Source organism: Staurois parvus, unplaced genomic scaffold (assembly GCF_062004578.1).
Source record: "Staurois parvus isolate SC_StPar_1 unplaced genomic scaffold, SC_StPar_1.0 ptg000654l, whole genome shotgun sequence".
In the NCBI taxonomy this organism is placed as follows: domain Eukaryota; kingdom Metazoa; phylum Chordata; class Amphibia; order Anura; family Ranidae; genus Staurois; species Staurois parvus.
The window spans coordinates 334,132-360,806 of NW_028318450.1; the positions used below are offsets into that span (position 1 = coordinate 334,132).

The window sequence follows — 26,675 nt, forward strand, 5'->3', positions numbered from 1 at the left end:
CATTGCTGCGGCCAGGCCCCTAATCTGCCATGGGCCCCTGTACCGCCTCCTCATGCTGCTGCCAGGTCCACAGTGTGTCATGGGTCCCTGTACGGCCTCCCATTGCTGCTGTCTCCATCGCCACACTCTGCCATGTGCCACTTTCAGGTCTCCTCACACTGCTGGTGGGTTCCATTTTGTCATAGGGTGCTGGCAGATTACGGGCCTCCCATTGCTGCTGCCAGGCCTGTAATCTGCCATGGGCCCCTGTACCGCCTCCTCATGCTGCTGCCAGGTCCACAGTGTCTCATGGGTCCCTGTACGGCCTCCCATTGCTGCTGTCTCCATCGCCACACTCTGCCATGTGCCACTTTCAGGTCTCCTCACACTGCTGGTGCTGTCCATTTTGTCATAGGGTGCTGGCAGATTACGGGCCTCCCATTGCTGCTGCCAGGCCTGTAATCTGCCATGGGCCCCTGTACCGCCTCCTCATGCTGCTGCCAGGTCCACAGTGTCTCATGGGTCCCTGTACGGCCTCCCATTGCTGCTGTCTCCATCGCCACACTCTGCCATGTGCCACTTTCAGGTCTCCTCACACTGCTGCTGGGTTCCATTTTGTCATAGGGTGCTGGCAGATTACGTGCCTCCCATTGCTGCTGCCAGGCCCGTAATCTGCCATGGGCCCCTGTGCCGCCTCCTCATGCTGCTGCCAGGTCCAGAGTGTGTCATGGGTCCCTGTACGGCCTCCCATTGCTGCTGTCTCCATCGCCACACTCTGCCATGTGCCACTTTCAGGTCTCCTCACACTGCTGCTGGGTTCCATTTTGTCATAGGATGCTGGCAGATTACGGGCCTCCCATTGCTGCGGCCAGGCCCCTAATCTGCCATGGGCCCCTGTACCGCCTCCTCATGCTGCTGCCAGGTCCACAGTGTGTCATGGGTCCCTGTACGGCCTCCCATTGCTGCTGTCTCCATCGCCACACTCTGCCATGTGCCACTTTCAGGTCTCCACACACTGCTGGTGGGTTCCATTTTGTCATAGGGTGCTGGCAGATTACGGGCCTCCCATTGCTGCTGCCAGGCCCCTAATCTGCCATGGGCCCCTGTACCGCCTCCTCATGCTGCTGCCAGGTCCAGAGTGTGTCATGGGTCCCTGTACCGCCTCCCATTGCTGCTGTCTCCATCGCCACACTCTGCCATGTGCCACTTTCAGGTCTCCTCACACTGCTGCTGGGTTCCATTTTGTCATAGGATGCTGGCAGATTACGGGCCTCCCATTGCTTCGGCCAGGCCCCTAATCTGCCATGGGCCCCTGTACCGCCTCCTCATGCTGCTGCCAGGTCCACAGTGTGTCATGGGTCCCTGTACGGCCTCCCATTGCTGCTGTCTCCATCGCCACACTCTGCCATGTGCCACTTTCAGGTCTCCTCACACTGCTGCTGGGTTCCATTTTGTCATAGGGTGCTGGCAAATTACGGGCCTCCCATTGCTGCGGCCAGGCCCCTAATCTGCCATGGGCCCCTGTACCGCCTCCTCATGCTGCTGCCAGGTCCACAGTGTGTCATGGGTCCCTGTACGGCCTCCCATTGCTGCTGTCTCCATCGCCACACTCTGCCATGTGCCACTTTCAGGTCTCCTCACACTGCTGGTGCTGTCCATTTTGTCATAGGGTGCTGGCAGATTACGGGCCTCCCATTGCTGCGGCCAGGCCCCTAATCTGCCATGGGCCCCTGTACCGCCTCCTCATGCTGCTGCCAGGTCCACAGTGTGTCATGGGTCCCTGTACGGCCTCCCATTGCTGCTGTCTCCATCGCCACACTCTGCCATGTGCCACTTTCAGGTCTCCTCACACTGCTGCTGGGTTCCATTTTGTCATAGGGTGCTGGCAGATTACGGGCCTCCCATTGCTGCGGCCAGGCCCCTAATCTGCCATGGGCCCCTGTACCGCCTCCTCATGCTGCTGCCAGGTCCACAGTGTCTCATGGGTCCCTGTACGGCCTCCCATTGCTGCTGTCTCCATCGCCACACTCTGCCATGTGCCACTTTCAGGTCTCCTCACACTGCTGGTGGGTTCCATTTTGTCATAGGGTGCTGGCAGATTACGGGCCTCCCATTGCTGCTGCCAGGCCCCTAATCTGCCATGGGCCCCTGTACCGCCTCCTCATGCTGCTGCCAGGTCCAGAGTGTGTCATGGGTCCCTGTACTGCCTCCCATTGCTGCTGTCTCCATCGCCACACTCTGCCATGTGCCACTTTCAGGTCTCCTCACACTGCTGGTGCTGTCCATTTTGTCATAGGGTGCTGGCAGATTACGGGCCTCCCATTGCTGCTGCCAGGCCCCTAATCTGCCATGGGCCCCTGTACCGCCTCCTCATGCTGCTGCCAGGTCCAGAGTGTGTCATGGGTCCCTGTACAGCCTCCCATTGCTGCTGTCTCCATCGCCACACTCTGCCATGTGCCACTTTCAGGTCTCCTCACACTGCTGCTGGGTTCCATTTTGTCATAGGGTGCTGGCAGATTACGGGCCTCCCATTGCTGCGGCCAGGCCCCTAATCTGCCATGGGCCCCCGTACCGCCTCCTCATGCTGCTGCCAGGTCCAGAGTGTGTCATGGGTCCCTGTACCGCCTCCCATTGCTGCTGTCTCCATCGCCACACTCTGCCATGTGCCACTTTCAGGTCTCCTCACACTGCTGGTGGGTTCCATTTTGTCATAGGGTGCTGGCAGATTACGGGCCTCCCATTGCTGCGGCCAGGCCCCTAATCTGCCATGGGCCCCCGTACCGCCTCCTCATGCTGCTGCCAGGTCCAGAGTGTCTCATGGGTCCCTGTACCGCCTCCCATTGCTGCTGTCTCCATCGCCACACTCTGCCATGTGCCACTTTCAGGTCTCCTCACACTGCTGCTGGGTTCCATTTTGTCATAGGATGCTGGCAGATTACGGGCCTCCCATTGCTGCGGCCAGGCCCCTAATCTGCCATGGGCCCCTGTACCGCCTCCTCATGCTGCTGCCAGGTCCAGAGTGTGTCATGGGTCCCTGTACAGCCTCCCATTGCTGCTGTCTCCATCGCCACACTCTGCCATGTGCCACTTTCAGGTCTCCTCACACTGCTGGTGGGTTCCATTTTGTCATAGGGTGCTGGCAGATTACGGGCCTCCCATTGCTGCGGCCAGGCCCCTAATCTGCCATGGGCCCCTGTACCGCCTCCTCATGCTGCTGCCAGGTCCAGAGTGTGTCATGGGTCCCTGTACCGCCTCCCATTGCTGCTGTCTCCATCGCCACACTCTGCCATGTGCCACTTTCAGGTCTCCTCACACTGCTGCTGGGTTCCATTTTGTCATAGGGTGCTGGCAGATTACGGGCCTCCCATTGCTGCTGCCAGGCCCCTAATCTGCCATGGGCCCCTGTACCGCCTCCTCATGCTGCTGCCAGTTCCACAGTGTCTCATGGGTCCCTGTACGGCCTCCCATTGCTGCTGTCTCCATCGCCACACTCTGCCATGTGCCACTTTCAGGTCTCCTCACACTGCTGCTGGGTTCCATTTTGTCATAGGATGCTGGCAGATTACGGGCCTCCCATTGCTGCGGCCAGGCCCCTAATCTGCCATGGGCCCCTCTACCGCCTCCTCATGCTGCTGCCAGGTCCACAGTGTGTCATGGGTCCCTGTACGGCCTCCCATTGCTGCTGTCTCCATCGCCACACTCTGCCATGTGCCACTTTCTGGTCTCCTCACACTGCTGCTGGGATCCATTTTGTCATAGGGTGCTGGCAGATTACGGGCCTCCCATTGCTGCGGCCAGGCCCCTAATCTGCCATGGGCCCCTGTACCGCCTCCTCATGCTGCTGCCAGGTCCAGAGTGTGTCATGGGTCCCTGTACCGCCTCCCATTGCTGCTGTCTCCATCGCCACACTCTGCCATGTGCCACTTTCAGGTCTCCTCACACTGCTGCTGGGTTCCATTTTGTCATAGGGTGCTGGCAGATTACGGGCCTCCCATTGCTGCGGCCAGGCCCCTAATCTGCCATGGGCCCCTGTACCGCCTCCTCATGCTGCTGCCAGGTCCACAGTGTGTCATGGGTCCCTGTACGGCCTTCCATTGCTGTTGTCTCCATCGCCACACTCTGCCATGTGCCACTTTCAGGTCTCCTCACACTGCTGCTGGGTTCCATTTTGTCATAGGGTGCTGGCAGATTACGGGCCTCCCATTGCTGCGGCCAGGCCCCTAATCTGCCATGGGCCCCTGTACCGCCTCCTCATGCTGCTGCCAGGTCCAGAGTGTGTCATGGGTCCCTGTACGGCCTCCCATTGCTGCTGTCTCCATCGCCACACTCTGCCATGTGCCACTTTCAGGTCTCCTCACACTGCTGCTGGGTTCCATTTTGTCATAGGGTGCTGGCAGATTACGGGCCTCCCATTGCTGCTGCCAGGCCCCTAATCTGCCATGGGCCCCTGTACCGCCTCCTCATGCTGCTGCCAGGTCCAGAGTGTGTCATGGGTCCCTGTACCGCCTCCCATTGCTGCTGTCTCCATCGCCACACTCTGCCATGTGCCACTTTCAGGTCTCCTCACACTGCTGGTGCTGTCCATTTTGTCATAGGGTGCTGGCAGATTACGGGCCTCCCATTGCTGCGGCCAGGCTCCTAATCTGCCATGGGCCCCTGTACCGCCTCCTCATGCTGCTGCCAGGTCCACAGTGTGTCATGGGTCCCTGTACGGCCTCCCATTGCTGCTGTCTCCATCGCCACACTCTGCCATGTGCCACTTTCAGGTCTCCTCACACTGCTGCTGGGTTCCATTTTGTCATAGGGTGCTGGCAGATTACGGGCCTCCCATTGCTGCGGCCAGGCCCCTAATCTGCCATGGGCCCCTGTACCGCCTCCTCATGCTGCTGCCAGGTCCACAGTGTCTCATGGGTCCCTGTACGGCCTCTCATTGCTGCTGTCTCCATCGCCACACTCTGCCATGTGCCACTTTCAGGTCTCCTCACACTGCTGGTGGGTTCCATTTTGTCATAGGGTGCTGGCAGATTACGGGCCTCCCATTGCTGCTGCCAGGCCCCTAATCTGCCATGGGCCCCTGTACCGCCTCCTCATGCTGCTGCCAGGTCCAGAGTGTGTCATGGGTCTCTGTACCGCCTCCCATTGCTGCTGTCTCCATCGCCACACTCTGCCATGTGCCACTTTCAGGTCTCCTCACACTGCTGGTGCTGTCCATTTTGTCATAGGGTGCTGGCAGATTACGGGCCTCCCATTGCTGCTGCCAGGCCCCTAATCTGCCATGGGCCCCTGTACCGCCTCCTCATGCTGCTGCCAGGTCCAGAGTGTGTCATGGGTCCCTGTACCGCCTCCCATTGCTGCTGTCTCCATCGCCACACTCTGCCATGTGCCACTTTCAGGTCTCCTCACACTGCTGGTGGGTTCCATTTTGTCATAGGGTGCTGGCAGATTACGGGCCTCCCATTGCTGCTGTCAGGCCCCTAATCTGCCATGGGCCCCTGTACCGCCTCCTCATGCTGCTGCCAGGTCCACAGTGTCTCATGGGTCCCTGTACGGCCTCCCATTGCTGCTGTCTCCATCGCCACACTCTGCCATGTGCCACTTTCAGGTCTCCTCACACTGCTGCTGGGTTCCATTTTGTCATAGGGTGCTGGCAGATTACGGGCCTCCCATTGCTGCGGCCAGGCCCCTAATCTGCCATGGGCCCCTGTACCGCCTCCTCATGCTGCTGCCAGGTGCACAGTGTGTCATGGGTCCCTGTACGGCCTCCCATTGCTGCTGTCTCCATCGCCACACTCTGCCATGTGCCACTTTCAGGTCTCCTCACACTGCTGCTGGGTTCCATTTTGTCATAGGGTGCTGGCAGATTACGGGCCTCCCATTGCTGCTGCCAGGCCCCTAATCTGCCATGGGCCCCTGTACCGCCTCCTCACGCTGCTGCCAGGTCCACAGTGTGTCATGGGTCCCTTTACAGCCTCCCATTGCTGCTGTCTCCATCGCCACACTCTGCCATGTGCCACTTTCAGGTCTCCTCACACTGCTGCTTGGTTCCATTTTGTCATAGGCTGCTGGCAGATTACGGGCCTCCCATTGCTGCTGCCAGGCCCCTAATCTGCCATGGGCCCCTGTACCGCCTCCTCATGCTGCTGCCAGGTCCAGAGTGTGTCATGGGTCCCTTTACGGCCTCCCATTGCTGCTGTCTCCATCGCCACACTCTGCCATGTGCCACTTTCAGGTCTCCTCACACTGCTGCTGGGTTCCATTTTGTCATAGGGTGCTGGCAGATTACGGGCCTCCCATTGCTGCTGCCAGGCCCCTAATCTGCCATGGGCCCCTGTACCGCCTCCTCACGCTGCTGCCAGGTCCACAGTGTGTCATGGGTCCCTGTATCGCCTCCCATTGCTGCTGTCTCCATCGCCACACTCTGCCATGTGCCACTTTCAGGTCTCCTCACACTGCTGCTTGGTTCCATTTTGTCATAGGGTGCTGGCAGATTACGGGCCTCCCATTGCTGCTGCCAGGCCCCTAATCTGCCATGGGCCCCTGTACCGCCTCCTCATGCTGCTGCCAGGTCCACAGTGTGTCATGGGTCCCTGTACCGCCTCCCATTGCTGCTGTCTCCATTGCCACACTCTGCCATGTGCCACTTTCAGGTCTCCTCACACTGCTGGTGGGTTCCATTTTGTCATAGGGTGCTGGCAGATTACGGGCCTCCCATTGCTGCGGCCAGGCCCGTAATCTGCCATGGGCCCCCGTACCGACTCCTCATGCTGTGACGTTGCAACAAGGTGGAATTCAACCCTACATATGTTAGACCGCCTTTACGAACAGCGAAAGGCCATCACCGATTTCCTGATGTTACAAGCGGATAAAGGTACTCCCCTGTGTAACTTCGATGTCAGCCATTGGCAGCTCATGCGTGACACCTGCCGCTTGCTCAGGGCCTTTGAGGAGGCCACGCTATTCGTGAGTCGGCAGGACTATGGGATGAACGACGTCATTCCTCTGTTGCACGTCCTGGAACAAATGCTGTTAACAGTGGCTGGTCAGGGTGCGGTAGACGTGGCGCACAGATCTCAACGCCACATGACCCCTGTGGGGGCAGGACAGGAAGAAGAGGAGGAGGTAGAGGAGGACATTGGTGCTCAGGAATTATTGAGTGAAATGGGTGGTTTTTCCACTCAGCGGACAGGAGTGGAGGAGCAGGAGCATCTGGTAGAGGAGGAGGAGGAGACAGAGGACCCAGACGCACCGTGGCAGTATGCTGTGGAGATGGAGGCAGGGAGTCCCTCGCATTCCTTGGCACAAATGGCCCATAGCATGCTCGGTTGCTTGCGTAGCGACAGCCGAATAATAACCATCATACAGAGGGATGACTTTTGGCTGTCCACCTTGTTGGACCCTCGCTACCGTTCAAAAATGGTGGCCTTTTTCACACCTGCTGAGAGGGAGGCCAAAATAACGTACTATAAAAACCACCTATGTAGTCAGTTGGTCTCTGCCTTTCTGCGCCAACGTCCATCCTCAGACACTGTGGGCCCTGTGCGCTCGCGTTCCGCTGCCATGGCAGCAGGGGAGGGGTGGGGTGGTAGGAGCAGTGGCAGCTCCACCAGCAGCGGCTGCCTCAGTCTGCAGTCGATGATGAGTAGCTTTCTTCACCAGCGCAGTGAGGAAACTACTAACCAGCCGCAGCAGCAGCAGCATCAGGTGGACCTGGAGCAGGACCTCAAACAACAGGCTTGGGCCTACTTGGACAGCACCCTGCCAACCGAGGTAGACAATCCCCTTGACTACTGGGCAACGAAACTTGACCTTTGGCCCCAACTAGCTGAATTTGCCCTTGAAAGGCTGTCATGCCCGGCCAGTAGCGTGGCATCGGAGCGCGTGTTTAGTGCGGCAGGAGGTATTGTAACTCCGCGGAGGACACGACTGTCCACCCAAAGTGTGGAGAGACTCACGTTTGTGAAAATGAATCAGGCGTGGATTAGTCTGGATTTCAAACCACCAGTTCCTGACACAACTGACTAAATCCGCCATGAATCATGCCCCAAACATGTGCCACTTTCAGGTCTCCTCACACTGCTGCTGGGTTCCATTTTGTCATAGGGTGCTGGCAGATTACGGGCCTCCCATTGTTGCGGCCAGGCCCCTAATCTGCCATGGGCCCCTGTACCGCCTCCTCATGCTGCTGCCAGGTCCACAGTGTGTCATGGGTCCCTGTACGGCCTCCCATTGCTGCTGTCTCCATCGCCACACTCTGCCATGTGCCACTTTCAGGTCTCCTCACACTGCTGCTGGGTTCCATTTTGTCATAGGGTGCTGGCAGATTACGGGCCTCCCATTGCTGCGGCCAGGCCCCTAATCTGCCATGGGCCCCTGTACCGCCTCCTCATGCTGCTGCCAGGTCCACAGTGTGTCATGGGTCCCTGTACGGCCTCCCATTGCTGCTGTCTCCATCGCCACACTCTGCCATGTGCCACTTTCAGGTCTCCTCACACTGCTGCTGGGTTCCATTTTGTCATGGGGTGCTGGCAGATTACGGGCCTCCCATTGCTGCTGCCAGGCCCCTAATCTGCCATGGGCCCCTGTACCGCCTCCTCATGCTGCTGCCAGGTCCAGAGTGTGTCATGGGTCCCTGTACCGCCTCCCATTGCTGCTGTCTCCATCGCCACACTCTGCCATGTGCCACTTTCAGGTCTCCTCACACTGCTGCTGGGTTCCATTTTGTCATAGGGTGCTGGCAGATTACGGGCCTCCCATTGCTGCTGCCAGGCCCCTAATCTGCCATGGGCCCCTGTACCGCCTCCTCATGCTGCTGCCAGGTCCACAGTGTGTCATGGGTCCCTGTACGGCCTCCCATTGCTGCTGTCTCCATCGCCACACTCTGCCATGTGCCACTTTCAGGTCTCCTCACACTGCTGCTGGGTTCCATTTTGTCATAGGGTGCTGGCAGATTACGGGCCTCCCATTGCTGCTGCCAGGCCCCTAATCTGCCATGGGCCCCTGTACCGCCTCCTCATGCTGCTGCCAGGTCCTGAGTGTGTCATGGGTCCCTGTACCGCCTCCCATTGCTGCTGTCTCCATCGCCACACTCTGCCATGTGCCACTTTCAGGTCTCCTCACACTGCTGCTGGGTTCCATTTTGTCATAGGGTGCTGGCAGATTACGGGCCTCCCATTGCTGCTGCCAGGCCCCTAATCTGCCATGGGCCCCCGTACCGCCTCCTCATGCTGCTGCCAGGTCCACAGTGTGTCATGGGTCCCTGTACGGCCTCCCATTGCTGCTGTCTCCATCGCCACACTCTGCCATGTGCCACTTTCAGGTCTCCTCACACTGCTGGTGGGTTCCATTTTGTCATAGGGTGCTGTATGGCCTCCCATTGCTGCTGCCAGGACCGTAATCTGCCATGGGCCCCTGTACCGCCTCCTCATGCTGCTGCTAGGTCCAGAGTGTGTCATGGGTCCCTGTACCGCCTCCTCATGCTGCTGCCAGGCCCGTAATCTGCCATGGGCCCCCGTACCGACTCCTCATGCTGCTGCCAGGCCCGTAATCTGTTATGGGCCCCTGTACTGCCTTCGCATGCTGCTGCCAGGTCCAGAGTGTGTCATGGGCCCCCGTACTGACTCCTCATGCTGCTGCCAGGCCCGTAATCTGCCATGAGCCCCTGTACCGCCTCCTCATGCTGCTGCCAGGTCCAGAGTGTGTCATGGGTCCCTGTACGGCCTCCCATTGCTGCTGCCAGGCCCGTAATCTGCCATGGGCCCCCGTACCGACTCCTCATGCTGCTGCCAGGCCCGTAATCTGTCATGGGCCCCTGTACCGCCTCCTCATGCTGCTGCCAGGTCCAGAGTGTGTCATGGGTCCCTGTACGGCCTCCCATTGCTGCTGCCAGGCCCGTAATCTGCCATGGGCCCCCGTACCGACTCCTCATGCTGCTGCCAGGCCCGTAATCTGTCATGGGCCCCTGTACCGCCTCCTCATGCTGCTGCCAGGTCCAGAGTGTGTCATGGGTCCCTGTACTGCCTCCCATTGCTGCTGTCTCCATTGCCACACTCTGCCATGTGCCACTTTCAGATCTCCTCACACTGCTGGTGGGTTCCATTTTGTCATAGGGTGCTGTATGGCCTCCCATTGCTGCTGCCTCCACCGCCACACTGTGGCTCCACACTCTGGTTTTGGCCCCGTGACTGCCCAAATGAGTGAAGTGTGCGGTGATTCTAAGATCGACGGCACTCATCTGCATGTCATACTGACTGACAGTATTATTTCTCTTCCCCAGCAGACTCCAAGGGCATTTAAATTAAAGGTACAGTGTTCTGCACTAATATAAAGGCTCTCTGAAGCCTAGAAACACCCTTTTATAAGTTAAATTCGCAGCGAATATATTCGACTCGAATCAAATTTTTTCCACGAATTCGCCGAATCAGTCGAATCGAATTTTTGAATAATTCGCTCATCTCTAACTATAATGTACCTATTGCACATTTAATACAGAAACATTTTAATGATTTCAAGTGATTTCCACCTTTCTAAGCCTTTTTGGATAGTCCACAATTTCTGGGGGACCGAGCAAGCAACTTACATCTGGACATAACAAAATGATTTCTTTTGATTTTAAATTTTAGAAAAAAATAATTGTATAGAATTGCATTCCTCACTTTTAAAACAATTTGGATAGGCTACTAAAACCAGGCAAAGGAAAAGAGGTAAACAGGTTCCTCCGCAGCACATCCTTCAGGTGTTTTTCTGTTTGGCTTGTTCTACGAGAGGATGATGGGTTCTGTGATGTTCCCCTTATAGCATGGATCCAGGACATTGGCTAACCAACAATTCTCATTCATTCCATTGATGTGGAACTTAGTCAAGACCACTTATCTTATGGCAATCTATAAATGCATAGGGACCTTCTCCAGGGAAGAATATCTGCTAATTTTTCTCTAACATGGGATTTTATACAGTGTAGAAAACACATACATGATTGGCCTACGGTATTTAAAGACACTAGTAAGCTTTGTCAGCATAACTAGTTGCAATAGATTGCCAAGCAGGGGCAGACTGACAACTCATGGGGCCCCCGGGCAATAGAGGATCATAGGGCCCCGTGTCATTGCCCAAACTCAAAAAAGCCTATGAAAAAGGTACCAGGGGCATCTCACGGGGCCCCCTACTGACCCCGGGCCCTCAGGCAGTGCCCGAGTTTCCAAATGGTCAGTCCGCCCCTGGTTGAAGAACAAGTACTCATTCCAGATGTCATTACAGGGCTTGCCGAAGTAGGAGGCAGGACCGTGGTTAGACAGGCAGAAGTTGGTAACAAACGGACAGCTTCAGAAGAAGAGCACATAACCAGGATCCAGGCTGTGGTCTGTATCACAACAACAGTGATTGAGCCTAAGCAACAAGCAGGATGCAGAGTCAAGAAACAAACCAGAGGTCAGGTACCAGAGGGATTAGGATCAGGCCTAGTCAGAAGGCAAACCAGTTATATCACAGGTACAAGCAGGGTCTGGTCATGGGTCACAGAAGCTGATGACCACTCAGCAATGATCTTCAGTCTTGCAGTGCTTTAAAAAGACCACTGGGTGCCAAAGTCATTTGCACTGTTCCGCGTGCATGTGCAATTCTTTGAGCATGGGCATGAATTTTATTTTCCTGGCATTCAGCAAATGGCCAAGATAAATGGAGTGTTCGGCCGCCCACTGAAGCCAGATGATCAGCTTTGTGGGTTGCTGAGCATCTCATTTAGTTTCCCCAAATGATGAGCATGTAAACTTCAGACTAAATATAGGTTCAGTCCGAATCTGAAAGCTTAGCCCAAAATAATATATTTAATGGTTTACAAAAAAATGTATTGCAATGTTATTTGTTCTTGCAGACTTTGAAAACAGCACAACATGTCGTCTACTGAGGAAGCCACACAGACTATAAAGAATCTGAAGGATAAATTAATTGAGATATTTGAAAAGAATTTGTATGGTTTGTATGATGTGCTGGACTCACTCGATCTTCTGTCCTTGGAAGATTTCTTGGATCTCTTTAATGACGATCTTCCTCTCAAAAGTGAGAAGATGATAGATATTATACTTCAGAAGGGAGAGTCAGCTTCAAAAATATTTCTGGATCATCTGCAGAGTATGATTATCAGGTTCCCTGAATTGTCTTGTTTGCCTCTCTTCCATCAAGAAGGTAAGTCATTCTAAAAATGTTTTAAACCCAAAAAACCCAAAAGATTATGGAGCTGATTTACTAAAACTGGAGTGTGCAAAATCTGGTGCAGCTCTGCATGGTAGCCAATCAGCTTCTAACTTCAGCTTTTTGTGATAGTGCTCATTCACTATAATGTACCTACGGAGGAGTAGCATTGTCACCCAAAGGCTAAAAGATGTGTTTCAGAACTACAGAGCAATTGCTGTCCTTTTCCATAACAAAAGGGAGATGTTTTATAGTCCACAGATAACTTCTACATTCAGTAGAGACAGAGAGCACACAATGTAGTCAGTAGAGATGAGCGAATTTTTCAAAAATTCGATTCGGCTGATTCGGCGAATTCCAGTATGAAATTCGATTCGATGCGAATTAATTCGCTACGAAGTTAACTTATTAAAAGGGTTTCTAGGCTTCAGAGAGCCTTTAAATTAGTGCAGAACACTGTACCTTTAATTTAAATGCCCTTGGAGATGAGGAAGGAGAAGGAGAAGGAGAAGGATGAGAAGAAGGAGAAGGAGAAGGAGAAGGAGAAGGATGAGAAGAAGGAGAAGGAGAAGGATGAGAAGTGTATCTGCAGCGCTCCTCTAAGTGTATCTGCAGAATGTCATTTATGGAAAAAAATAGATACAATGTTTCAACCGCTGTATGGAGTGAGTGTCCCAGAACTGTCATAAATAGTCTATTTCTGACAGTTCTGGGACATTCCCTCCATACAGCGGTTTCCGGCAAAAAGTGTATGTGCAGAGTTCCTCTATTCTGCAGATACACTTAGAGGAGCTCTGCAGATACACTTAGAGGAGCTCTGCACATACACTTTTTGCCGGCTTGGAATTATTCTTATTTTCATCCTACTTCTTCTTCTTCTTCTTCTTCATCCTCATCCTCTTCTTCTTCTTCTGAGGATGAGGATGAAGAAGAAGAAGTAGGATGAAAATAAGATTAATTCCAAGCCGGCAAAAAGTGTATGTGCAGAGCTCCTCTAAGTGTATGTGCAGAGCTCCTCTAAGTGTATCTGCAGAATAGAGGAACTCTGCACATACACTTTTTGCCGGCTTGGAATTATTCTTATTTTCATCCTACTTCTTCTTCTTCTTCTTCATCCTCATCCTCATCCTCTTCTTCTTCTTCTGAGGATGAGGATGAGGATGAAGAAGTAGAAGAAGAAGAAGAAGTAGGATGAAAATAAGAATTCCAAACCGGCAAAAAGTGTATGTGCAGAGTTCCTCTATTTCTGACAGTTCTCTGACAGCTTCTTCACATGTACAGCGGTTGAAACATCTGTATCCTAAATGGAAACTAATAGATACAATGTTTCAACCGCTTTACATGTGTTCCTTCTGTCAGAGAACTGTCAGAAATAGCGGAGCTCACTGCAGGGACACTTTTGCCGGCTGATCGGGAAATATTCGATTCGCGCACCCGAAGTAGGCAAAATTTCGGATTCGACGCGAATCGAATATTTCCTGAAATTCGACTCGAATTCCGGTTCGCCTGGTTCGATTTGCTCATCTCTAGTAGTCAGCTCACAAGATTTTTTTCACTTATCAAGCAGATAAAAGGGCGCTGTACCAAAAGTTACAAAAATCTACATTTTATGAACAACAGCATTTTGGAAAAACAAAACTTGTGTTAGAATTGATTACTGATAGCGGTGTACAAATACCTCAGCAGTGATTCTAGCATAGGAAATAAACTATTCAATCTCAGGGAGTATAAGAAGACACGGGGCCACTTAATGAAATTGGAGGAGTAGTGGTTTAACCTTAAACTATGTAGGGTTTTTTTTACTGTCAGGGTGGTAAAGATGTGGACTCTGGTGTAAAGGTGAACTCTGATATAAGAGGATCTTTGCTCACCAAAGCACCCTTAAATTAGAGTCCATAGAGCACCCCTTATATCTGAGTCCCTCATTTACATTACAGTCCACAAAGCTCTCCCTTACATTAGTTACATTAGTTATGTTAGCTTCCGGGCACATCAGACCTCCCACAGAACCAATTGTATTACCCCAGAGACCGGCTAGGGGGCAGGAGAAGCAGCTACACAGTAACTGATGCATTAGCAGAGCACAGGACACAATGATCTTCATACAGGGTTTCCACATGCAGATTGGAGATTCAAGCTGAGGACAATGACAAAGCAGCCCAGGACTGATGCCAATTGGATTGATATTGATTACCTGTGTAGCAGGTGCGGAGAAAAATTTTGTTATCTTTGTCCTTCATTTACCAATCTTATAGGCACTCCGGGTTTTTTTTTTTATAGATTAGAAGACATGGCACTTTTATAGATGAGGCCTAAAATCTCGTCCCCCCCCTCCATTTATGTCAGATAATGCTACACTTTGTCCAGAAAATTGTTGCAATGACAAATGTTTTGGCATACTCATGTTTATTTCTTTTGTTTGTATTGGTATTACACAAAAAAGTGGAGAAACGAAAAGCCAAATCTGACACATTCCATGCAATACCCCAAAAATGGACTGGACAAAATTATTGGCACCCTCAATTTAATATTTGGTAGCACATCCCTTGGTAAATAACTGAAGACAATGGCGTCCTTTAACCAGGGGCGGGCTGACAACTTGTCAGGAAACGTGATGTCCTATGACAAAATGGAGGTCATTTTCGGATTCAGTGCACCAAAAAACATAAAGATTACGTGGAATAACCAAAACAGCTCTTGAAAAAAAATTTTTTGCAGACCTGTTGATTTAGGTACCATGGTTTACATGTTTATGTCTGTGAAACAATAACATTAGGTAATCACTCTGTCATATTATTCATTTATGGCCCCATTCCTCATGTCCTGTACAACCACCAGATGGAGATATTGAGGGTTTCTCACCTGGCGTACTAATCATCTATTCATGCCCACATATTTATAGATCATAATTTTATATATCATAGTTTGTATGTTATGTATTTAGTGGTGTCCCCTTTATTAATGTCCATTATGCCCATTCAATTAATTTTTACTATCTATAGATCCAATCAGACAGATTAATTATCTATTTATGCCCATATATGTAGTATTACTCATGTGGATGAGCACAGGGAGCAGTCCTATGTGGACCAGATCCCCCTGTGCTCACTCCGGGTGTTAGCATGATAATCCCCCCTAGTAGAGTGAGATCAGAGCAATAAATCTATGCACAGGTCTACAAGAAAATGGCGCCAGAGACTATGGGACGGTCTACAACAAAATGGCGCTGATTCAGATGTTTTGCATTGCAAATATTGTATGGGTATATATGGGAGGCTTGACTTCTAATCGGCTACTCCTGATGAAGTCACATGATGTGACGTAACGCATAGGGTACGCTAATGACGTCAAGCCGCAAAGCAGAAGTGCACATGCCGCCATTTTGGAAAAGGAAATTCCTGTACAATCTGTATATTGAGTTTTACCCTGTAGTGTCCCAGGTGGACACTTTTAAATGTGAGTTTATTTTGAGCAATTTAATAAAGTCGGTTTTAATTGGAAATATTACACTATATGGAGTATTTTTTCCTATGTTTGTGGAACCTTCTGGAGAGTTGAAAGTGCTGACGGTGGTGAAGATATATGTACTGGTATACCCTCCTGGCATTACAGTCAAACGTGAAGGTGAGCGCAATAGTGTGTCAGAGGTGGATATACACTAAAGGGTGACACAGGAGCACCGCACATGTGTATGCAGTAGTGTGATTACACCGATTCACCCGGAGTACAGCGGATTTAAAGGGACGGGTCACCATTTGCTTGGATATTTTTGTTTCTGATGTATTTGGAGCACGATATATATAGGAGACACATCGCACAAACACACGAAGATTTCTGAGATTTAAAGGGACAGTTCACCATTATATATAATTTGTTTGGATTATGTATATATTCACATATAGCAGATATTTTCTATCACTTACACAAGTCTTGTCTACCCTATTCATTTTTGCACGTTTGTATCATGAGCACCATTTGAGTTTATATTGCTGTGCTGCATTTTCTATATTCATTTTCTTTCATCTGTGCTCAGCACATTCTCACAAAAGATTTTAGACTTCCTCAGGTAAGTTTTGGCAAACTCCAGTCTGGCTTTTATATGTTTCTCTGTCAGCAGTGGGGTCCTCCTGGATTTCCTAGCGATCACATAGTTACAACAAAAGCAACATTTCTGAGCCTCAAAGAACCCCTTCATCAGGCATGTGACCGTCCTGCAAGGCTCAGAAACGTTACTTTTGTTGTAACTTTCTGATCGTTTATTAAAGCTTTGGACCCACATTGGAGACCCTCGGTGTGTGCTGGTGATATTCTTCTCCTTGGATCTCTTAGTTCCAGCCGATGGTCGCTGCAGCACCCGCTTATATACACAGCCATAGCGCAGGAACGTGTGTGTTGGGATTGTGCACTTGAGTATAGTGTGAGCTAACATAGTTGTACCCTGTGTCTGAAGGTCAGCTTGAATTTTCCCGGAAGTTAATCAAGGTTCTTTAGCCACCATTCGTTGCAATTTTTTATTGATTTTTCTCTTTCATCCACGTCCAGGGAGATTAGCTACAGTGCCATGAGCTGTAAATTTTTCGACAATGTTGTGCACAGTGGAACATTAACCTCCTTGGCGGTATGATTCTTTCCGATTTTTTGTGCTGAAAGCGGTACCATTTTTTTGCATGGAAATATGTAGTTTTTTATTGTAGGCTGTAATTTTTAGGAATAACTCACTGAAATCTGTATGAACAAGAGTCTAGTAAACATCCCGGGTATGATAAAATTTGAAACACGAAATCATAAATTATAATTTAATAAATAATCATAAAAAATAATAATATAATAATAATAAATTTAATTCAATAATATAATCAAACCAAAAACACTGAAATTTGAAATACAGAGGTAAATTCGCACATCGCTGAGCAAAGTCGCAAAATCGTTTTCAGTGTCTGATGACGAATTTCCCCCACGAATCATTATCACTCAATTCTGCAAGTGGTTCTGATTTACTATCGCTGTTCTAAAACCGCTTTTGACGTAAAGGGGCGCTTTTTGGACGCCATGGACTTTTCTAAGTTTCCAGGCAGAAAGAACATTCAAAATGCAGGCAGGGGGCCGGACAAAGCACTCGGGACAAAATATATGTGAAATGTATTGAAACAGCAATGACAGCAAAAATGACATTTTTTAAAAATTTCAAATTTCCCGCCGGTTCCGGTGCCCGTACGTCCCGACATCACAGGGACCGGAACACAGAAGCCGGATGCCGGCATCGGCCGAAGGAGATGGCCGGGGCGCTGCAGGGGACACATCGCGGGAGCGAAGGACAAGGTAAGTGCTGCAGGGACCCCCAGAGCAACGCCGCATGGTAAGCCCGAGTGTAGCTCGGGGTTACCGCTCTTGGTATAGAAATTTTACCCCGAGCTACACTCGGGAACACCGCTAAGGAGGTTAAGATCTCTGGAGATGGACTTGTAACCTTGAGATTGTCTGTGCGTTTCCACAATTTGTGTTCTCCGATCCTCAGACAATTCTTTGCTGCTCTTTTTCTTCTGCATGCTCCATGTGGCACACAGAGACACACAACAAAAAGGTTCAGTCAATTTTTCACTATTTTAACTGATTGTCAATGTGATTTCTATATTGTCAGCACCTGTTAATGGATACAGGTGAGTTTATTTGCAAATTACAGGAGCATCACATACTTGGAATGCAATTATTTCTTACAATTTTGAGAAGGTGCTAATAATGTTGTCCACTCCATTTTTGGGGTTTTGCGTGGACTGTGTCAGATTTGGCTTTATGTTTTTACACCTTTTTGGGTCATACCAATACAAAGAACAGAAATAAACATGAGAATGCCAAAACATTAGTAATTGCAACAATTTTCTGGGTGAGTGGTGCATTATTTGACAGAAAGGTGGGGGGGGGGCAATATTTTTGGCCATGACTGTATATAGAGTGTCTCTATTTTAATATCTTTCTTAGGCTAAGTGACAATATTAATAAGACTTATTTTAGAGCACAATATTTTGTGAAAAATGTATTGAATTTTTTTTTTTAATCGTAGAAAAGAAAAGCACATTTCAAGAACTTGTAGAACAGTTGAATATGAAAAATCACTTGACGTCCAGAGTGACCTTAACTGATGTCCTGAGCATTGGATCCCAAGATCTAAAAGAAACTGAACTATACAATATTAATGAAATTCCATGGCACTTCTTGAAAAACCTCATGGCTTTGAACAGGTCCTCACTAAGCACTCAGCTGAAAAAAGATCCAACTAGTCAAGAAGATAATGATGATGAGAATGATAATGATAATGATGGTGATGATGATATGTTTGATATACTTAAAGTTGCACATGATACCTCAAGTACTATCCACCCTTTGGATGCCCTTTGTGTTCTCCTGCATTGCTCAGACAGTTTTCTACAGCAAGAGATTGTAACCAAAATGTCCATGTGTCAGTTTGCAGTTCCTCTGCTGCTACCCCCAGTTGGTGATGGGTCACACTGCACCTTTTTGCTGTGGGCAATGAGGGGCATTGTAAAGAAGTGGAGACCTCATTCATTATTGGACAGAAAAGGGTTCAGAGAGGAAAATGTGGTGAATATCCCAATGCCCACTTTCTCTTTTGTCAGATTAGGGGAAAGTAAATTATCCAAATCTAAAATCTTAAACCAGATTCTTAATCCAGCCCAACAACAACATAACTTCTTCATATCCCATGATATGGAAGGTGGGAACATTAAGAGAAAAATATCTGATGGGCTGGTGGAAGTTTCATGGTATTTCCCTAGTGATAATTCTGATGTTTTTCCAGAACCCCTCTCAGTGGCCAACCTACGTGGAGACCTGGAGCCCAGCTGGAAACAGTTCACATTTCTGACTCGAGTGTCATCAGCTATCTTCATATTTGTTGAGGACATTTGTGAGAGGCAAGTCAGACTGTTGTCCACCTGTAATAACACTGACACTCAATTTTATTTCATTGTTACCCCAGGTCCCGGCAAAGAGATAAACCAAGAAACACAGAATTTTTTGAAACACTTAATGGAAACATTACATGTTAGTAAAAAACAATTAATAGTCAAAAAGAACGATCTAAATGATGCAGAATTTGTGAAAAAGATACAAAGTATCCTCAAAACCATAATACGCAAAGAAAGAAAACCTTCATTAGAGAGTATGAAAAAGCAAACCCATGGACTCCAGATAGAAGTGGATGAGAACTTTCCTGACTGTCAAAAAGCGAGAGCATGCGCATGTATTATTACTTCCAAAATAGGAGATGTGGAAGAGTATAAAAAAGAAACACTAAAACTACAGGGGGATCTGTGGAAACAGCTATCCAAAGTAGAAAAAGAACTTTGCAGAATGACAAACCAAGGTGACAAAGATGCCCAACAATATAAAAATGAACTGGAAAAGAAACGTATTGAACTGCACAAAAAACAACATGAGCATGATTTACCCAGTGCTATAATGCTCTTTGTTACTGCAGTCACTCATTTGTCTCAGGTGGAGAAGCAATATTTTTTGAAGTGGATGAAATTAGAACTGGATAGCATCGCTAGGAAGAATCTCACTGCCTTACAAGTGGAATACAAAGAGAAATGCAAAAGCAAGTCAAACAATCCTGTGGAACTCAAACAGGTTGATCAAAAAATATCTGACAGCTCTTTAGGAATTGAACATTTCATCCGTGAGTTAGGGCAGTTTTATGAGGCTGAATGTTCTATGGTTGAAAAAGAAATTATTCCAGCAGAGAGAGCGCAGTTTACGAGACTTCCAAGAATTGCAGCTGACCTTCTCTTGGATGGGTTTCCATTGGAGCTCATAGATGGAGATGCCTCAAACATCCCTATTAAGTGGATAACCGATGTCTTGACTGAATTATGTTACAAGACAGAAATGAAAAGTAAAATAAGAGTAATAACTGTGCTGGGAGTGCAGAGTACGGGGAAATCCACTCTTCTGAACACTTTGTTTGGTCTGCAGTTCCCAGTGGCTAGTGGACGATGTACTAGAGGGGCTTTCATGACTCTACTAAAGGTGAAAGAGGATTTTGAAGGACAACTAGGCTGTAAATTCATTATAGTGATTGACACTGAGGGACTGAAAGCTCCAGAGTTGGCCTCATTAGAGGACAGTCATGAACATGACAATGAGCTGGCCACACTAGTAGTTGGGTTAAGTGATATAACTATTGTTAATATGGCCATGGAAAACTCAACAGAAATGAAAGATATTTTACAGATTGTGGTCCATGCTTTTCTTCGGATGAAGAAAGTAGGGAAAAAACCAAACTGCCAGTTTGTACACCAGAATGTGAGTGATGTATCTGCTCATGCAAAGAACATGAGAGACAGGAAGAAACTTCGGGAACAGCTGGATGAAATGACCAAAGTGGCTGCAAAAATGGAGAAGCAAGATGGAATCACATCTTTTAGTGATGTGATAGATTATGATCTAGAGAAACACAGTTGGTACATTCCTGGTCTGTGGCAAGGGGTCCCTCCAATGGCTCCAGTAAACTCTGGTTACAGTGAAAATGTCCAAAAGCTGAAGAAGTATTTATTTGAGTTCATGAAAACCCAAGATGCAGCTTGCAGCATAAATGAGTTTATTACATGGATAGAAAGCTTGTGGACAGGAGTAAAACATGAAAAATTCATCTTCAGTTTTAAGAACAGTCTGGTAGCTGACGCTTATAATAATCTGTCTATGCAGTTTTCTATTTGGGAATGGGAATTCTGCAAAAAAGTCTACAACTTTGTCACCAGCACAGAAAATAATATAAAAAATCAGACGGCTGAGAGTCTGGAGATTCAAACTTGTGAGGAGTACAAGAAAGAACTTCGCCAGCTGGTTTTTGAGGAGAAACAAAAAATGATTGATTTGCTAGACAAATATTTTGACAGTAAGTCTGGAAATGTTCATCTTATAGAACGTTATCGGGAAGATTTCAGAGTAAGTGTACGGTTCCTATGGGAAGAACTTGAAAGAAATGCTCTGAACAAATGTAGCAAGGCAGTCTCTATCCAGAAGGGGAAGTTTCAGATCCAGAACATCCAGAGTCAATATCAAATGTTAATAGAAGAAAAAATTAGTTCTCTCTTAGAAACCAGTAAAAAGAGAAAAACTAAGCTAAGTTTTGAGGACATAGAACATGAATTTGAATCAATGTGGAGGAGGACATTGAGAGATCTGTGGATGAAGAATTTAGAGAGACGCAATATTGAAAATTTAATTTTACAGCAACTAAGACATGACCTGAGCAGTAGGGGATCTGCTGTACATGAAAAATTAAAGGACATAAGCAGTTTACAAGACCATGGTCAGCAAACATTTAAAATGGATGAAAAGTACATTGATCACTCTTGGTGGCATCGAGTCAAGGACCAATTGGACATTCAAAGTCAAACATTTGAAAGAGTAGAGAATTTTGCTGTCTCTCTAATAGATATGTGCGACAAGTATGTTAAAGAAAAAGCTGATACGTCCGAGGATTATGATGACACCTACAGCCAAGAATTACTGTACAAGATCAATGAAAAACTTCAAAGTACTACCAATCTTCATGTTTCAAGAGAACTGGAGCTAGATATCAAACTGATCACTCTTGGAAATGCGGCTGAAAGGTTTCAGCAACTGCATGATTTATTTATCACAAATAATGACCCAACATTTTGTCTGGAAAGCCTTAAACCTCAATACTTGTCAGCATTCTTCAGCATTTTTCAAGAAAAAGGTGAAAGCCAGAACCGAGCCAGACAATTCTGTGAACGATGTCTAAAACCAGCAATTACTGACTACGTCTTCAAACATCTTGGGGAAAAAATTGTGGATGACATTTTACACAGTTCTGAAAACATCATATTCAGTAGCAGAAGCTTTTTTCAGTGTAAAATGCTTGAAAAGCTATTGGAAGAAATGTCTTTCCAGAAATACGTAGAATACATTCATTCATATGAGAAATTTTCAGAATCATGGATACTAAGTTACATCTCTGAACAGTACAAGAGCTCAGCCACGTTAAAGAATTTATGCAAAAATCTTCTCTACTCCATAATGATGAAAATAGAAACTGCACTTAAAGAGAAAGCATGTATAGAAATGCCTACTATATCATCATTTTTAGAAAAAGTTTGTGAAATGTTACAAAAGGAACTGGTAATACCACAGAATGAGATGAAAGTGATCACTTTTCGTAACACGACTGCAGTTGAGCAGTTTTCATCTGACATTCAACATTCCCTCACAGAGACAGAGCAACAAATCCTAACAGAACTGGGATCTCTGGATATACAGGCTGTACTTTCCAAAGTGACTCTGAAGCCTCAGGATGAATTGCTCAAGAAGGTGATTGGTTGTGGCAAACAGTGTCCATTCTGTAAAGTTCCTTGTGAAGCAGGAGGTGGAGAACATAGGCATCACTTTGCATCTATCCACAGATCAACAGGATTGGGAGGATATAAATGGCACGAAGATCGTACTTTGGTAATAGACGTCTGTTCCACGCTTGTTGTATCCAAAAGCAACTTTAGGAATCCAGATACAGATGGGAAATGGCATCCATACAAAGAGTACCTTACATATTATCCAGACTGGACCATTCAGCCTGACCCCAGCGTTGAGTGTTCAGACTACTGGAAATTTATATTCGTACAATTTAATCAGCAGTTTGCAAACAAATACAGCGCAAAACCAGCCAAAATTCCAAAAGAATGGGAGATAATCACAGAAGTTCAAGCTCTTAACAACTTAATGCAAGTGTTCAACATGGACTAACATCCCAGTGTTATGAACAACCGCTGGTAAATCTATAAAAGAATGTCCACCTAATAAATGTATTAAAACTGATTCTTCAGCTTGATCATAATTGTATGCTTCTAGCCTATTTCCATAGTCATAGTCACAGCCTACATCTACTCACTTGTACCACTTAACAATTAGATTCAAATAGATGATCCTAGACCTTCATATGAGCAACCTATACCACTGTTGGAACCAGAAAGGACTCTGACTGCTAAGGCCTATATAAGAATTTTTCTTTTAGTCATTTTACACCTCTTAATTTGCATAATGTGTCCTGGACCATTCATTTATACCTGATCAACATCATCGGGAATATAGATGAGCAAACTGCAAAAAGTCCACATCTAACAGACCCCTTACTATGTCATATTGCTGGGCAGAAATAGCTCTGCCTCACCTTATTCGGATTGCCCTACTCCATTGAAGCGTGAGCTCTCTGCTGTTCATAGTGACACTGTGAAACATCCAGGGTGAAAAATCACAAAAAAAAAAATCAAACTTGACAATATTATGCAGGCATTTAACACTAAACACCATAATTTTATGAACAGCCATCAAGAAGGCAGTGAACATACGGTCCTTCTATTACATGCGTCACAGTGGATTCCCCAACCTGCTGTAGTCTTACAGCCTCATAGATGCTACTACTTTGTACTTTTTAATAATGAGGTGCTCTTATCTTCATATGAGCCCCCTATATCACTGGTGGACAATTATTAAAGGAAATCTTTCAGTTACAGAGATCTATCCTAGAAGTATATTTTATACTCAGAAAATGGTAGCCATTCGACACCTCCTAAACTGCAAACTTCATTGGTGATATGGATAAGTGGACTACACAACATTCACATTCAATGGATGTGTTAATAGTTGATATTGCAGACCAAAAAACAGCTATGATTTCCTTTTACTGGATGCCCTGCTCCATTAGAGTTCAGACTTTCTGCCCTTCATGATGACTTTGGCCATTCCTAGGATCCAATGGTGAGCCTCATTTTAGGTGCACAGGGGCCAATTCTCTACTAATAAAGTGCCCTTATTTCTTTAAAAGGTTCACCTTCTGTCCCTCTGATCCCCACACTGTGCAGGACAGGGTGGGGATGCATTTTCCCAATGGGTGCTGGTAGGAATAAAATCTTAATGAGGTTAGGATCTATTACTGCAATATCCAAAGCAACGAAAAAGGTTTTTGGCTGGAGTTGGCCTTAAGACAAAGAGTTCCTTATTAATGGGACCATTAGTGTGAAGCATTGTAGATGTGATTATTCAAAATCATTTTAAATTGATACAAAATTAAATCTGTTTGTTCCATAATTTGTGTCATGCATATAAAAAATGTATTAAAAAAAATTATGACAAGAAATAGATACAATTATTTCAACCAATATACATTTGCTACACATTCACTTCAAATTAATGTGTAACCTTAATTTGCATTTATCTTGTGCATTCACTGTTCCTCTTTACAAATAGTGAACTGTGGGGAATGCATTCAACTCTATGTAAAGTATGTAATGGTAATGAAAATTAAAGTCATGGGTGTCAAATCATATTTTTTTAACCTTCATGTGAATTAGGTCCTGTGCCAGGAACAACTGTGTCTAGTTCTGAAAGCTTAAAATCAATGTACTGTTAAATTCCATGACACATTGGGGTTGATTTACTAAAAGCATCTAGACCAGGGGTGGGCAAACTTTTTGACTTGAGGGCCGCAATGGGTTCATATATTGGACCCGGGGGCCAGACCAAGAGTAGATGAATGATGTGTATGTGTCATCCATAGTAAGTATAGTAATATTCCCCCATAGTAAGCATAGTAATTAATCCCCCATATAGTAATTCATCCCCCATAGTAATTCATCCCCCATAGTAATTCATCCCCCATATAGTAATTCATCCCCCATAGTAATTCATCCCCCATATAGTAATTCATCCCCCATATAGTAATTCATCCCCCATAGTAATTCATCCCCCATAGTAATTCACCCCCCATATAGTAATTCATCCCCCATAGTAATTCATCCCCCATATAGTAATTCATCCCCCATATAGTAATTCATCCCCCATAGTAATTCATCCCCCATAGTAATTCACCCCCCCATATAGTAATTCATCCCCCATAGTAATTAATCCCCCATAGTAATTCACCCCCCATATAGTAATTCACCCCCCATATAGTAATTCATCCCCCATATAGTAATTCGTCCCCCATATAGTAATTCGTCCCCCATAGTAATTCATCCCCCATATAGCAATTCATCCCCCATATAGGAATTCATCCCCCATAGTAATTCATCCCCCATAGTAATTCATCCCCCATAGTAATTCATCCCCCATATAGTAATTAATCCCCCATATAGTAATTCATCCCCCATAGTAATTCATCCCCCATATAGTAATTCATCCCCCCTATAGTAATTCATCCCCCCTATAGTAATTCATCCCCCATATAGTAATTCATCCCCCCTATAGTAATTCATCCCCCATATAGTAATTCATCCCCCATATTAAGTCCCCCATATAGTAATTCATCCCCCATATTAAGTCCCCCATATAGTAATTCATCCCCCATATTAAGTCCCCCATATAGTAATTCATCCCCCATATTAAGTCCCCCCTGTGTCAATTCACTTACCTTTGCTTCGCGCGTTCCTCTTGTTCCTCTAGTTCCCGCGCCGTTCAGTGTAGCATGAAAGTCTGTCTCCTATGAGGATCTGTCCCCCTCGACGTATCTGCGCATGTGCCAGTTTCAGGCATTAGCAGCCGATCGGCGATCTCCGGCACATGCGCAGATACGTCGAGGGGGGACAGATCCTCATAGGAAACAGGGCGGACTGTGAGAGGAGCCTAGCGGGAGCCTAGCTCCGTGGGCCGGATTAAAAGGTCCGCCAGGCCGTATACGGCCCGCGGGCCGTAGTTTGCCCATTGCTGATCTAGACTGTTCTCTTTGCAGGTGAATATTCCCTAGAGCTTCGTGAATGAGGTAAATTTCTGCTGACTTCCATCATTCAATCATGTGGAAGCAAAAATGCTGTTTTTATTTCCCTTGCATGTGATTAGGTATTTGTTGTAAAGTGAAACTTCACCGTATTTACTAAGCTCTAGGGAAAATTCTCTTGCAATGTGCAGCGCTCAGATGCAAAGAAAACGCTTATTTGCCTAGATAAATCAACCCCATTATTGCTATAAAAATGAAATGATACAAGTGAATTGGATACAATTTGTATGTTAGGAATGAGGTGTGCTTAGCAATAAAAGGTATTTTGCTGTTTCTTTATTACTTTTCAATGGAAAATGTTAATTTTTATGTGAATGATTATTAATAAAATGTAATGGCAAGCTACTCTAATAAATATTCATTTCCATAATACAAGTTCTTGTATTATTTAATAGGATTTCGTCTTTCAGTCATTCAAATATATGCTGGCTACAAAATAAATAGTATAAAAGGAATCCGTTATAAATGGAAATAGATACAAATGAGATTATATGTTGTTAACCATTAAAACTTGCTAAACACACTTGTAAACTGATTTCCCATGGAATGAAAATAATTAAATAAAAAGAAACATGAAAAAATTTGAAGAGATCAGAATGACATACAACTTTGCCAACATTAATAGCTCAAGTCGTAAAATTCAATTATGCAACTAAACAAAATGGCAACCCCCCCAATTGATAACTAATTTTTAGAGCAGCCT

At 46.9% G+C, this 26,675-nt stretch overlaps 1 protein-coding gene across 1 annotated transcript; it reads left to right on the plus strand.

The window, feature by feature from the left end:
* Window positions 1-11,849: 11,849 nt before the first annotated feature.
* On the plus strand, window positions 11,850-24,647 carry LOC149448855 (interferon-induced very large GTPase 1-like). Its single transcript, XM_089694167.1, has 2 exons — window positions 11,850-12,156; window positions 18,221-24,647. Exons 1-2 carry the CDS (start codon window positions 11,865-11,867, stop codon window positions 22,945-22,947), a joined length of 5,019 nt encoding a protein of 1,672 aa, XP_089550293.1. The 5' UTR covers window positions 11,850-11,864; the 3' UTR covers window positions 22,948-24,647.
* The last annotated feature ends 2,028 nt before the right edge of the window (window positions 24,648-26,675 follow it).